This window comes from Asterias amurensis, chromosome 17, assembly GCF_032118995.1.
Source record: "Asterias amurensis chromosome 17, ASM3211899v1".
Classification (NCBI taxonomy): Eukaryota; Metazoa; Echinodermata; class Asteroidea; order Forcipulatida; family Asteriidae; genus Asterias; species Asterias amurensis.
The window spans coordinates 1,085,686-1,099,298 of NC_092664.1; the positions used below are offsets into that span (position 1 = coordinate 1,085,686).

The 13,613-nt window shown below is 39.0% G+C and overlaps 1 protein-coding gene and 1 pseudogene across 1 annotated transcript in view; both read left to right on the forward strand.

Annotated features, from left to right (window-relative positions):
- Nucleotides 1–13,613, forward strand: part of LOC139949528 (structural maintenance of chromosomes flexible hinge domain-containing protein 1-like) — an 88,275-nt gene that overhangs the window by 70,686 nt on the left and 3,976 nt on the right. Inside the window, exons 32-40 of the mRNA XM_071947905.1 lie at nucleotides 482–628; nucleotides 900–1,029; nucleotides 2,147–2,266; nucleotides 3,354–3,439; nucleotides 6,653–6,778; nucleotides 7,806–7,993; nucleotides 8,823–8,929; nucleotides 10,339–10,581; nucleotides 12,424–12,582. Coding sequence (XP_071804006.1) covers nucleotides 482–628; nucleotides 900–1,029; nucleotides 2,147–2,266; nucleotides 3,354–3,439; nucleotides 6,653–6,778; nucleotides 7,806–7,993; nucleotides 8,823–8,929; nucleotides 10,339–10,581; nucleotides 12,424–12,582 — 1,306 coding nt within the window. The remainder of the gene's footprint in view (nucleotides 1–481; nucleotides 629–899; nucleotides 1,030–2,146; nucleotides 2,267–3,353; nucleotides 3,440–6,652; nucleotides 6,779–7,805; nucleotides 7,994–8,822; nucleotides 8,930–10,338; nucleotides 10,582–12,423; nucleotides 12,583–13,613) is intronic.
- Nucleotides 3,658–6,121, forward strand: LOC139949529 (uncharacterized; annotated as a pseudogene).

Here is a 13,613-nt window from a genome sequence, read left to right on the forward strand (position 1 = left end):
ACTCTGATGTGATGTATCAGCAAGAAGTCATTATTACCATATTTCAAAATTAATGTTAATATATTTAGTATGTTTTTTGAACAGTTAACCCTTTTTACTTTTGATTTTTGAAATAGAGTAGGTAGTTGATCAATGAAAATGACTGTATGTTTTTTTTTTAAGAGCAGGGGCACTTACAAAAAAGAGGGCATTTTGTCCTTGGTAAAGGGCACCCTATGAGGAAATTGTAAATTTCTACTGGAGCATTTCAAGGGCACCAAGGCAATGACCAAGGGGAACGAAGCGATCACTTTCGTTGCGTCCAGAAAGTATCAGGCTTGACTATTACATCATAGGCCTGTAGCCTGGTTTTATACTTGACAGAAATCAAATCAACTGTAAAGAGATTCGCCTTGAGTCTCCGTCTCTTTGCTTTACATGGACGTTTACATTGTGCAGAAACTAACTAGGATTAACTATTATTGATTTCTGGTTTGTACAGGACAAGTATGGTAATGCAACAGGAACAAATATCTCAGGCAAGGTGACTGTGACATTATGTGGAGAGAATGATAGTGAAATACCAATGCTGGTTGGTAACAAGTCAACAGCTGCTTTTAATATGAACAAAGGAGTGGTCACAGTACAGGTAAAGTCTTCCACAATTCAACAAAATGCAACAAATCTCACAAGTTGAGAACAAACGACCCATCGATGGGATCAGTGCTTAAAGGCTTTAAAGTACATTAACATCAAGTCAAGTTCCATTAGAATAGATCCTTTGCAAAAGACTTCAAATGGTGAAGTTACCCATTTGCTCAGTTAGTTTACCCAAAATATGTCCAATGCCAACATGGGTAAAATCTGCATACATCTTGCCTTAAGCAGCATAATGAGGTACGCATTTATTTTGGCTACAGAGTTTAGTGTTACAGGAAAGTACCCCTGGTAAAGATGGTGGAGAATATTCGATGAAGGTTGAAGTTGACAGTCCACAGTTGAAGCAACATGACGTGGAGGCATACACTCAACCATTCCTCTTCTATAATGGTAGGTATATTATCTCATGTTGTTGGTACACTGTATCTTGGCTAGGAAAGTACAATTAGACAATGGAATTTGCTTTTAAAGGTTTGGCTACTTTTTGTTTGCCACAAAACACAATGTCCACATATTTACATTAAACTTGAAGATAATGATGGTAAAAAGCTTCCCTTAGAATATTACTTGCTGAGGTGCTGCAATTTTTGAGAAATGAGTATAAAACAATGTAAAAAATGTTTGTCTCGGGAGACAAACTATTTAAGCATTAGAAGGTATTTGGGTCATTCCAACAAGTTGAGACACAGTGTGATTTTTGTGCAATATTTGTCCATATTATGAAAGAAATCATTTATTTGACTCAATTATTTCATGGAACATTCTCCTTTGTTAGATGGAGTATAAATTGTTTTAGTGCATTTAATGGAATTCATTATAAAAAATGTATGATTTGGATGTAACGCTGACACCGTGTCCATGTTACATCCAGAAGTTTATTTTCAACACTCAAATTCACTTCGTGCACTAATTACAAGGAACAAATTGTACCTTGCAAAGATGTTGTTGTGATGGTCAGTGATCAAATACAGCAGAAATGGGGCAGGTCTCAAATCATGCAAATGTCATATCAGGTAACTGTCACTAAGTGTTTCCCACCTCGGTGGAGTGACCCATTTACTCTCCTTAAAACAGTGTGCTGTGATTGGCACCCTTTTTTCTCATGTTATGTACAAAAACTTGATCTACAGAAGGTATCAAACCCTTTAAGTAAAGCCATTAGGTGCAAGTGTACACTTAGTAAATGTTATGTTGTAATTGTGGTGGCAGTGTTACAATAATGCATTATCTACAATGAAATGTATTCAAAACATTTTGATTCATAAGTAAGAAATGTCTACCAACTCTTGTATTAATAAGTTGATGTTTGTTTTCTGTCCAGTTTTCCTAAACATCACCTTTTGCTATATATTGTTAAACATAAAAAGAAATTGTTACCTCCAGTTGTATTGTAAGAAAGTATAGCGAAATTATGATTATGATGAAGTAAAATATCTGATATCTTAAAATGGCTTTAAAAAGTTGAATATTTAAGTCATAAAATATTGTTGTTTTGTTTTATTCTCAGATGCAAAGAAGCAATATCGTATGGCACAGTTAACCAAAGAGAGAGATACATTATTACAAACCATTAACGCGTTTCAAGGATTCTTTCAGACGACGGATAAACTTGTTGAAGAAATGAAATGTAAGTCTGATGCGTTTCAATATGTTCTTGGGGGATGAACATTTGACGTTTTTAATTTTGTATTTTTTAATGTTAGGCCGTGTCCAAATTGGCGGCTACAGCAAGGGCTAAGGCTAGATTTCTGCGTAATCATGTGTTGAAGTATATGATGTCCTTAGCAACACCCTTAGCAACAGCCGTAGCCATAGACACCAATTCCGATACGACCTTACTGTCATCTTTGTAAGCTCTGCCTTTGTGTTGTGTGTGGTGGGGGACAGGGTATAAACACATTGAGACGTAAGATCTGTGTTTCTAGGAACTTCTGCTTTTAAGAATTAAGAAACAAAAATCGGATGTGTTTTCAGGAACCTTCAAACCCACTAGCCTCCTGCATTCAAATAACCTGACTACACTTATTCTAATATGCCACAGGCTTCAACTTTGGTCACACTGCATGGTTGAATACAGGCTGCCTACAGGATTTCAGGATCCTGTTTGCAAATCCCTGTAAAGACCAATACTATGTACTTTGAGCAGTTGTGCATTCCACTTTCGCAAACGATGCCAACGTTTTCCAATAAGTGGAACAAGTTGTGTTGTTGGTGGGTGGTTTTAAAATGGCGGAAAACAACACCAAAAGTAGACGATGTTATCTTGTTGTGACGAACATAATTATAGTGTGAGTCAGTTCAAGTTGAAATAACAAATCAATTAGTTGATGTAATGATGTACAAAAGAGAACTAAAATATACCTACAATACGGTGTTTCCATCTTGATAACAGAGGGCAGCCATGTTGATATCACAAAGTGCGCAACCAATCGTTTCAATAAGCAAAAAGTTTTGCGCAAATACTTGCAATGAGTTTGTGGAAATGTAACGCACCCCAGTTTCTTAATCAGTGCACACAATAGAGTTAGAGCTACACAAGGCAAGCTTACATTGTCTTCTAAGATGCACCTACATGTATCCTGACTTCTTATTGTACCTTTGAACCATGCTGGTTAACCACAGAGGAAAAAACTATCAATGGAGACATCGGTATATATCTTTTTACTACAATTTACATTGAACAACTTCACTTTTCAAATTTCCCTTGTCTTTAGATTCTGTGGAAGAAGTGATGCAAAATGAGAACCAAATCAAATCTGAGCTCAGGAAGATGGGGTCCCTTATGAATCAAATTAACACAGTAAGTAACCCTCCCCTCCCCTCATTAGAAATTACCTCTTTCTTAAAAACTACTGTATGTTACTGCAGAGCTCTCTTATGCTAGTAATACCAAGTCAGTTTTTATGCTAACAAGTATTTATTTGACTGACTACTACCGTAGAATTCGACTCTGTGAATTCTTCCTCGACTCACCACCCATGGATCCTGAGCCATTTTACTGTAAGAGTAAATGGGTACCACCTAAGAACTGTGTTCCTTCCCTTGAAACTTACATGCAGGTTGTTAGTTCACAAATTAACTCGAATGATCATTCTACTCACAGGACTCATGACAACCTCCCTAGAGAAGAGCGTGAGGCTCTTAAGACTCTACGAACACGGAAAGACATCATCATCAAGCCAGCCGACAAGGGCTCTGCTGTTGTTGTCATGGGCCGCCAGCAATACATCGATGAAGTCATGAGACAACTGAACAACCAAACTAATTATAAACCACTTGACACTGATCCAACAGGCACCTTCTCAAAGGAGATTCAACAAACACTGGACGAAATGCATGACCGTGACAACCTCTCCAAGAAAGCTCACAAGTTTCTCTCCCCGGTCGACTGTAGAACAGCCAGGTTTTTCCTCCTTCCAAAGATACATAAACCAGACAACCCAGGAAGACCCATCATATCTGGCAATGGTTCCCCCACTGAGAACATTTCTCTTTTTGTTGACAGTTTTCTCAAGCCGTTAATGCCGCAGATTCCATCATACATTCATGACACTCCAGATTTTCTCCGCAAAATCGCAGGTATTCAGAAGCAGGTCCCTAACACTGCCATCATCGGTACTTTTGATGTAACCTCTCTATACACCAACATTCCCCAAGATGAAAGGATTGCTGCCTGCTCTTCAGCTCTGGCTAAGAGTGGTCACACATCACCGCCCATTTCAGACATTGTATCCCTCATGCAACATGTTCTAACAAAAAGCGACTTTTCTTTCATGGGTAAGAATTTCCTACAGGTACAGGGCACTGCAATGGGCACACGTATGGCACCATCAATGGTGTGCCTTTTCATGAGCCATCTTGAACAGCGCATGTTGGCATCAGCCCCTTGCCGTCCCTGGGTCTGGTGGCGCTTTATCGATGACATCTTTTTCATCTGGACAAGCGATGAAGCAAGCCTCAAAGCTTTCATTAATCACATAAATTCCTTCCACAGGACCATCAAATTCACGAGCGAATACTCAACCAAGGATACACACTTTCTGGATGTCAAGGTTCTCAAGACGGATGAAGGCTTAACCACAGATCTCTTCGTTAAACCCACAGATAAACACCAATACCTACATTCCACTTGCTGTCACCCCCGACACTACAAAACCAGCATAGCCTACAGTCAGGCCCTCAGACTCCGTCGAATCTGTTCTAATGATTCTGATTTTATCCACCACTCACAGGAACTTAAGAAACACCTTGTTTCCAGGGGTCATAGCTCTCTAGCAGTCCATTGAGCTATCCAGAAAGTCAAGGCTCGTTCTAGGGAGTCAGTACTTTCTAAAGGACCCAAGAAACAACAGAGTCCTACGGGGAAAGTTCCTTTTGTTGTCACTTTCCACCCCTCACTTCCTCCCATTCGTAAAATAACCAGTTCTAACCATCATATTCTTCACACATCAGATTGACTTCAACGTGCTGTTCAGGAAGAACCCATAGTTGCCTACAGACGCCCACCAAGTCTCAGGGATCTCATTGTCCAAGCAGAAGTCCCTCCCATTAATGATGATGTTAATCCCCCTCTACCACAGGGAACTTTTAGGTGTTCCAACATCTCCAAATGCATCGTCTGTAGACAACACATCAGGGAATCGGACTCCTTCACCAGTAACACCGGCGATACCACCCATAAGACAAGGGGTCATGTCACCTGCACCACCACTAATCTCATTTATCTCATATCTTGCAGAGTCTGTGGTGTTCAATATATAGGTGAAACAAGAACTACACTCAAGAGGCGTTTCTACGGCCACAGATCTACAGTCAAGACCCAAAAGCTAGATACACCTGTAGGTCATCACTTCAATCTTCCCAATCACTCCATTTCTGACATGATCTTACAGGGCATAGAGGCACTAGGCAACCACAGAGAGACTGTTCGTTTGAGTAGGGAGAAACTCTGGATTAGACGCCTCCAGACTATTCAACCCCATGGTCTGAACATCCAAGAAGGAAACGACTAATAAACCTTTTGTTTTGCCGTCTCCTCTTTTCCCCATAGCCTTTTGGCCTGAGCCTCATTCACTAATAAATTACTTTTTACCCAACCTCACCACCCTTGATGTTGTCCTTTGTGTTTCCATCTTCTTGCTTGTGGTCAAGCCAGTCCCTTCCCTTCAACCCCCCCCCTTTTTGTCCCCCTATTCATTGTTTACCCCCTGCTTTTTTCTGTATGCTTTCTAACCCCATTCATGTATTTCCACTTCACTGCTTATGTTTCACTTAGTTACCTGTTCATGTTTGTTGTGTTGTCATTTAGCCTTCGAGAAAGACTCTGCTAGGGTCGAAACGTCAGGCCATTAACTATTTTGTGCAAGTATTTATTTTAGGCGTTTTGGGGGTAGTAGTATCTTACCTACATGTACATTTATGTGGATTGGGTTTTCAGTCTTTTCCGGGCTGCATGGGTTTTCCCAGGAATGCTATTCTCTGGGGTTTTCCTCCCCCATCTACAACTGAAAGTTCCTTCCCTGTCTTTTCTCCATGGGTTCTTGGCTAGTCTATGGACAAAGTTTGCTTTCCTGAGAATTGTTGGCTTGACAACAAGAATAAATCAATGAAATAAATGAAATGAACTATATAAAATGGAGGCTGTTTCAGTATGAAGTTTGACTGGTATTGATCAATCTGGAGGATTGGTTCTGGTATGAACCTGATCTCAGTCCGTTGAAACATTGAAACATTGTTTTAATAATGACCATTCCTCTACTTGGTCTTTGAGGTTGATGTTCACTTTTCCTAATCTTGGCGCCAGTGCCAATTTCTAAGATGTGCAAGAAAATTGTCTCTCACCCACTTTTGTATTTTAATTTGCCAAATGTTAATAAGCATGTACATGTATGAATGTACAATGTTCACACAAATCCCTAACAGGACACAAGCCAATTAATAGAGTTTCCTGCTAACTCAGTATTCAAATTATATTGCCTCTTCATTATGAGTTTTCTTTGTTTGAATGATGTAGGTGAGCAATATTCAGAGCTACATTGAGCAGTTAGAGAGAGATAATGAAACCCTGCTGCTGAAACCAAGAAGACAATGTGGTTTAAACCCCTACCTAGGATTAAATGACCCAGATGTACTTGGACGGGTTAGTTTCAAATCTCACTCACTGTGTTCCCATTGGACTTGTTCTTCCGCTGTGACGTGGAAAATTACCGTTTCTTGCTTTAGTGTTATTCTACTGTGGCTTCCCACCTGGACTTATATTCTGTGACATTTGCATAGCGTTTTACAGCGTGGTCGCGGTAGGTTTACAGCGCGGAGCAGTTCCTATTGTACTTTTAGCAATCCTGTTAATTTACCATGGCTGCGCGGAAGTCTTCAAACGACCTCTTTCGGTCTGTTTATTTTTAAATCACGGTCTCGGTAAATTGACAGGGAGGTCAGTTTACTATGCATCCCTCATTGTACTGAAAAGTTTACTATGCATCCCTCATTGTACTGAAAAGTTGCGGGACTTGAACCCCCAAAACAGTCCAATGGGAACATGACTTAAGACTTCCCAAAACTATCTTTAGTTCCCTAAAAGAATGCAGCCACATCAACCAAGCTGGCTTGCATGGCCCTCTACTCCTGGCTGAATGCTCTGTACTTTCCAACATGTGCAGACAATTTCCACATGTCATTTTATTCAGACAGAGTTTGATATCATTGAAAGCATTGCAGACAGAATTAATTGGAAAGATAATTTCCACTTGCACATTGTGCTGAGCAAGCTTTCAGATCAAACATTAGTTTTTTTAATGTTTTTTTTTACTAGTACTAAAGATTTAAATCTGAGAAGACGAGTTGTTTGCATATTAAATTTGAATTGATTCAAACTGCTTAAAGGCACTGGATACCTTTGGTATATATGCATTAAATAACAAATCTGTGAAAATTTGTGCGCAATTTGTCATCGAAGTTGCAAGAGAACAATGAAAGAAAAAACACCTTGTTGCACAAATTTGTGCGCTTTCAGATGAATAATAAAAGGCTGCAGGCCTGAAGTCGTTAAGTATTTGAATAAGAAATAATTTGTTTTGCTAAAAATTATTTTGAGTGGTTACCAATTATGTCCAGTGCCTTAAATGGATGAAAGATGTATTTATTGATTTGATGATTTTGCTTATTAGGTTGGTCAGTTAGCGAAAGTAGAAGATGATACAATAGCTCATGTGTTATCCTGGCATATGGTATCTGATATGGATTGTCTGATAACAAAGACTAATGCAGCAGCTATGAGGGTACATAAAGCAACCAACGGCAGACAACAACTTCTACCTATTGATTCTATCTATAAGAAGAATCAAGAATGGAACAGGTATTCAATTCAATTCAATTTAATTCAATTCAATTCAATTAACATTTATTTAGATACTGCCCTCACTCGATATAACACATCATTGGTGCTTCATAACATAGACCGTTTTGAATAACCCCTTTGTTGCTATGAAAGTTGCCATCTTGTAGGGCAAATCGTATGTACATCAATGAAGCACGCAAAACGCAGTAGTTAACAAACAGTAGTTATATTATTAACAAGTGATATTTAATATGGTATATTAACAGTGACTGTTACAAATGTTAGCCAACATTATTAACAAGTCATATTAAATACGGTCTATTAACAGTGACATTTATAAACAGTAGTTAACACTATTAACAAGTCTGAAGATTTGACTGGTATTTGGTGAAGCCTTGGCTTTTGTACCCTAACCTATTGACAGGCTCACACTGAAAAAGACGTACAAAGACAAGAGACCACAAGGACAGAGAAACAATGGTCGGTGGTACAACAATATACCAAAAACAAGTCATTGAATTGCCTTATACTATTAAAAAGTCCTTGTTTCACAAGTCAATAAAATAAGCCACAATCTGATTAATGTAAGATCACAGAGTAAATCTATTACTTTGAAACAATTTTATTCTGTACATCATTTGTGACCCTTGTGTGCTTTTCTTGATGAGCCCATCACCAAACTGACCTAAATAAGTATGTTTGAACTTTGTAATGGAGTTAGATGTTGCGCTTTTGAAATTCAAAGTTTGTTTATTTTCAAGAAGTTCAACTTCGGCCAGCTTCCAGAGGTATGAAAATATTTCAAAACTTTGAAATGAATAGAAGAATTGCTGTTTATTTTGTGCAGGCCGCTGCCTCACTTACGCTACCTCAAGAACTACAGACCTACAGGGAACCCAGTGTTTGCAAGAGCCCTGCTCAGGTTTCCTGTGCATGAAGAGGAATGCAAACTAGGTTAGTATTCAAGTACAATGTGATGACCAAATGTCAACCTTAGAGCTCCTCCCTACTGCTCCTTCAGCAGTGATGTCAACCTTAGAGCTCCTCCCTACTGCTCCTTCAGCAGTGATGTCAACCTTAGAGCTCCTCCCTACTGCTCCTTCAGCAGTGATGTCAACCTTAGAGCTCCTCCCTACTGCTCCTTCAGCAGTGATGTCAACCTTAGAGCTCCTCCCTACTGCTCCTTCAGCAGTGATGTCAACCTTAGAGCTCCTCCCTACTGCTCCTTCAGCAGTGATGTCAACCTTAGAGCTCCTCCCTACTGCTCCTTCAGCAGTGATGTCAACCTTAGAGCTCCTCCCTACTGCTCCTTCAGCAGTGATGTCAACCTTAGAGCTCCTCCCTACTGCTCCTTCAGCAGTGATGTCAACCTTAGAGCTCCTCCCTACTGCTCCTTCAGCAGTGATGTCAACCTTAGAGCTCCTCCCTACTGCTCCTTCAGCAGTGATGTCAACCTTAGAGCTCCTCCCTACTGCTCCTTCAGCAGTGATGTCAACCTTAGAGCTCCTCCCTACTGCTCCTTCAGCAGTGGATATCAAATGTCAACCTTAGAGCTCCTCCCTACTGCTCCTTCAGCAGTGGATATTGCTTTTCAGGATTATTGTTTACTCAAATTTTAACTTTTTTCTAGTCGATGAAACACGATATCGATACCAAGGACACATGACGTTAAAAGCACTAGACACTATTGGTAATAACTCAAAATAATTGTTAATATAAAAACTCACTTGGTAACAAGCAATGAAGAGCTGTTGATAGTATTAAACATTGTGAGAAACGGCTCCCTCTGAAGTAACGTAGTTTTCGAGAAAGAAGTAATTTTCCATGAATTTGATTTGGAAATGAAGCATCTGAAAGCACACAACTTCGTGTGATAAGAGTGTTTTTTCTTCCATTATTACTTTGCAACTTTGGCGACCAATCGATTTCAATTTATACAGGTTTATTATTTTGTGTGCATTTGTTGAGATACACCAAGTGAGGATACTGGTTTTTGACAATTACCGATGGTGCCCAGTGCCTTTAAGCAAGACACTTAACCATGATGCTTCGTCCTTCGGATGGGGTTCGCCCCAGTGTTCCTGGCTGGACTGGCAGCATATTGCGGCATGGCACCTTGTAAACCATTACATGGTGCTATGTAAAATGAGTAGGTCTCGTATATCAACTGTAGTCCCACATATCTTGCAGGGAAATGCTACAAGTTTTAAAAGTGCCTTGAGCCTCACTGAGTGATGGATGTGCGAGCAATTTTGAAACAGCAGGCGTATCCACCACTCCTAAAGGAAGCCTTAAAAGAAGCAACAGTTGTTATGATTAATATTATTAATAAAGTTAATTTCCTATGTTGCTTTTTTTATCAGTCTTTGGTATGCTTCTAGCCGATACCATCATCTTTGATACCTTGGAAGATGCCACAGCGTACAGACAAGAGCTTGTTAAAGTCACATACTGCCCTCCTCTTCTTACACGAGATGGTAACCGTATTCGCAGCAACGGCAAATTTGGAGGCTCTCAAAATCAGTTCCTATCCTTGGAGAAATTAAAAGGCGCTGTATTTGGAGCTCCAATTCCAGAATCATGCAGACGGCTTGCTAAACTTAAAGGTAACTTAAAGCTCCTTTTGCTCAAGGCTGATTAATCAATCTGAACATTTATATTGCGCCATATTCCAATGATCATTGCTCATTGCGCCGCACAGTTACCTCTTGTAAACAGGTGAGATTTGAGTGATAACTTAAATATCTGTATTGAAGGTGATTGTCTGATGTTATTAGTAACACTGTTTTAAATCCTGGGGGCCGTAATAGAAAAGGCGCGGTCACCCCAACTGAGTTTGCTTCTGGGAATAAAAAATTCAGATTTGTCCGAATTGGAGTCACAAGAATAATCACATAGGTTGAATATGAGCATTATTTAATACCTCCATACAGTTTACCGGATCATAATATGTTAACTTTCTTCATGACTGGCTTTCCATAAACATTTCCATCTGTTGAAATGTCGCTGTGCCACAAGCATTTTTAGATGGATACCAGCACATTATAAATGCTCATTATAAAAGCATAAGGTCTACTGAAATAAGATTGATCAGACCTAAGGCCCAGAAAAAAGAAAACACGATAACAAGTAAAGAGGGAATTTTTTGTTCTTTTCTTTTTCAAAATAGCTATTATCACGCTGACATGCATAGCTATTGTACCCACAACCCACGCACACCAAACAGATTATTCACAAAGTTTTTGAAATAAATACTTCAAACTTCAAATTTCCAATCGTCAAAGTGTCTATAATTGTATTTTTTTAACGTTTTTTATTAAAGGCAGTGGACACTATTGGTAATTGTCAAAGACTAGCCTTCACAGTTGGTGTATCTCAACATATACATAAAATAACTAACCTGTGAAAATTTGAGCTCAATCGGTCATCGAAGTTGCGAGATAATAATGAAAGAAAAAAACACCCTTGTCACACGAAGTTGTGTGCGTTTAGATGGTTGATTTCGAGACCTCAAGTTCTGACCTCAAGTTCTAAACTTGAGGTCTCAAAATCAAATTTGTGGAAAATTACTTCTTTCTTTAAAACTATGGCACTTCAGAGGGAGCCGTTTCTCACATTGTTTTACACCATCAACCTCTCCCCATTACTCGATACTAAGAAAGGTTTTATGCTAATAATTATTTTGAATAATTACCAATAGTGTACACTGCCTTAAAAAGGGCATTTATGAATGGAAATAAAAGAGTAGTGGCTTGTTCTTAAACATCCGTTTAAAGCCTTGCAGAATCAGGCTTGGACCATTATCACACGACACAACCCTGCCGGTCCGGTTTTAAATGGCCGTTAAAGAACTTGTCGCTACCCTTTTATTCCCTTAGTAAAGTCAGAACCTGGTTCAGTGCGTTCAAATGAGCTATCTTAATCTCATTTTATTTGGAAATCTCCTAAGATATTTCGTTGGAGTCTGGCTACGCATATGCACAATCATATCGCTACAACACATGGAAAGCGGTAACTGCTTCCCTTTTTTCACAGATCAACCATCATTGGGTTGAGTTCCATATCTTTTATGCAAAATTGGCACAGTATAATGCTGGATAACCGTGGATGTGACTGAAACGGTCGATGCTGTGGAAAATAGAACAAAGTACTTGTTCTGCTACAAACGAACACTACATAAACAACCAATGTCAATGCGTGTAAGGCAGTACTCATGTACATGTACCAATCCAATTATTCCCGATGTACACACAGACAGACCCAATGGCACAAAGATACACATATGTATATGTGTGTTTTTTACAAGCAGGCGTGTGATTTGTCAGGACTTTTCGCTGATTTCCCTGCGCCTTAAGATTTTCTTGAAAAGAGACAACTTTGCCAACAGAGATGAAATGACGTCTAAGAAAGCCTAACATGCCATTTATTATTGATTGTATGATTATTAGAGTTGGCTGAGAGTCTAGAACAGGTAATGCAGAAGAGAATAGAAGCTGCACGTGAACTACAAGCACAAAAAGAAGAGCAGAACTCTGCGTCCATGAGGAATAAACGACGAGAGTGTCAAGAAGCTAAGGAACAGTTAGCACTCATTGAGAAGAAACTTGGTAGGATAACAATTTAGGATTGAGTGGGCTTTCTCTAGAGAATGAGTGCCCACAAATCTAGTCATAAACAATTGATTGACAAACTTTGTACTAAAAATGAGCAGAATTGTTATTAATTAGATGGAAATCAGGGATAAAGAATATTACATTTTGGTTTGACCCATAAACACCCATGTGTGTTAGTATACAAATATTGAGTGGCTCAAAGTGGAATGGGAGGAATATTATTGCAAGGTAAAATTTGGACTGTTCCATTTCACAAGGCAAAGCCGAGTGAAATGGAACAGTCCAAATTTTACCGAGCGATAATATTCCTTTCATTCCACGAATTAAAGCCACTCAATGTTTGATTTATCTAACTGACATTATAGATCCATGCATTTGATGTATTTAAAAGGATTACATTATGAAAAATCACACAATTTACTGACAACCAAAAATCATAGTGCCGCGTAGCGGCAAAAATGCACAAATAGGATTACAACCTTTTGCACAGGTGCTCCTTTGTTTTAGCAGAGGGACATGTTTTTGAGAGGAACATGTTGCCTTGGATTGAGCTTTGGTCTATGAAAAGCATTTGAATTTGTTTGTTATAAAATGCATATGGTTTGAACAGGCATGCAACTCTTCCGCGTTTCCACAAATTTTATTTATTTTTTTAGCGTAGTATATGCCTGTCAACAACAATGTACAACTACAATAAAAGCCTAGTAATAAACCTCAACATTTTCTAGGGTACCATTGTGGGTCTCATGTCCCGTGGCGGTTTTGGCTGCCTCGCTCCGCACTTGCGTTGTGCCTTTGAAAATGTTCCTCTTTTTTTTTCAACGGGCATTTGCATGCCTGTTTGAAAGATGTTTTAAAAGTAGATTATAATGATCCACTCAAATATGCCTCGAAATTGCATCGTTTTCCTTTTACTTTACGAAATAACACAGTCTGCCATTTTGTGGAATCAACCACAAATTGGTGTGCCCTGTTAGTTCATTACGTTAAAGGAAAACGTGTCCCTTTAAATGTAAATGAAGAAC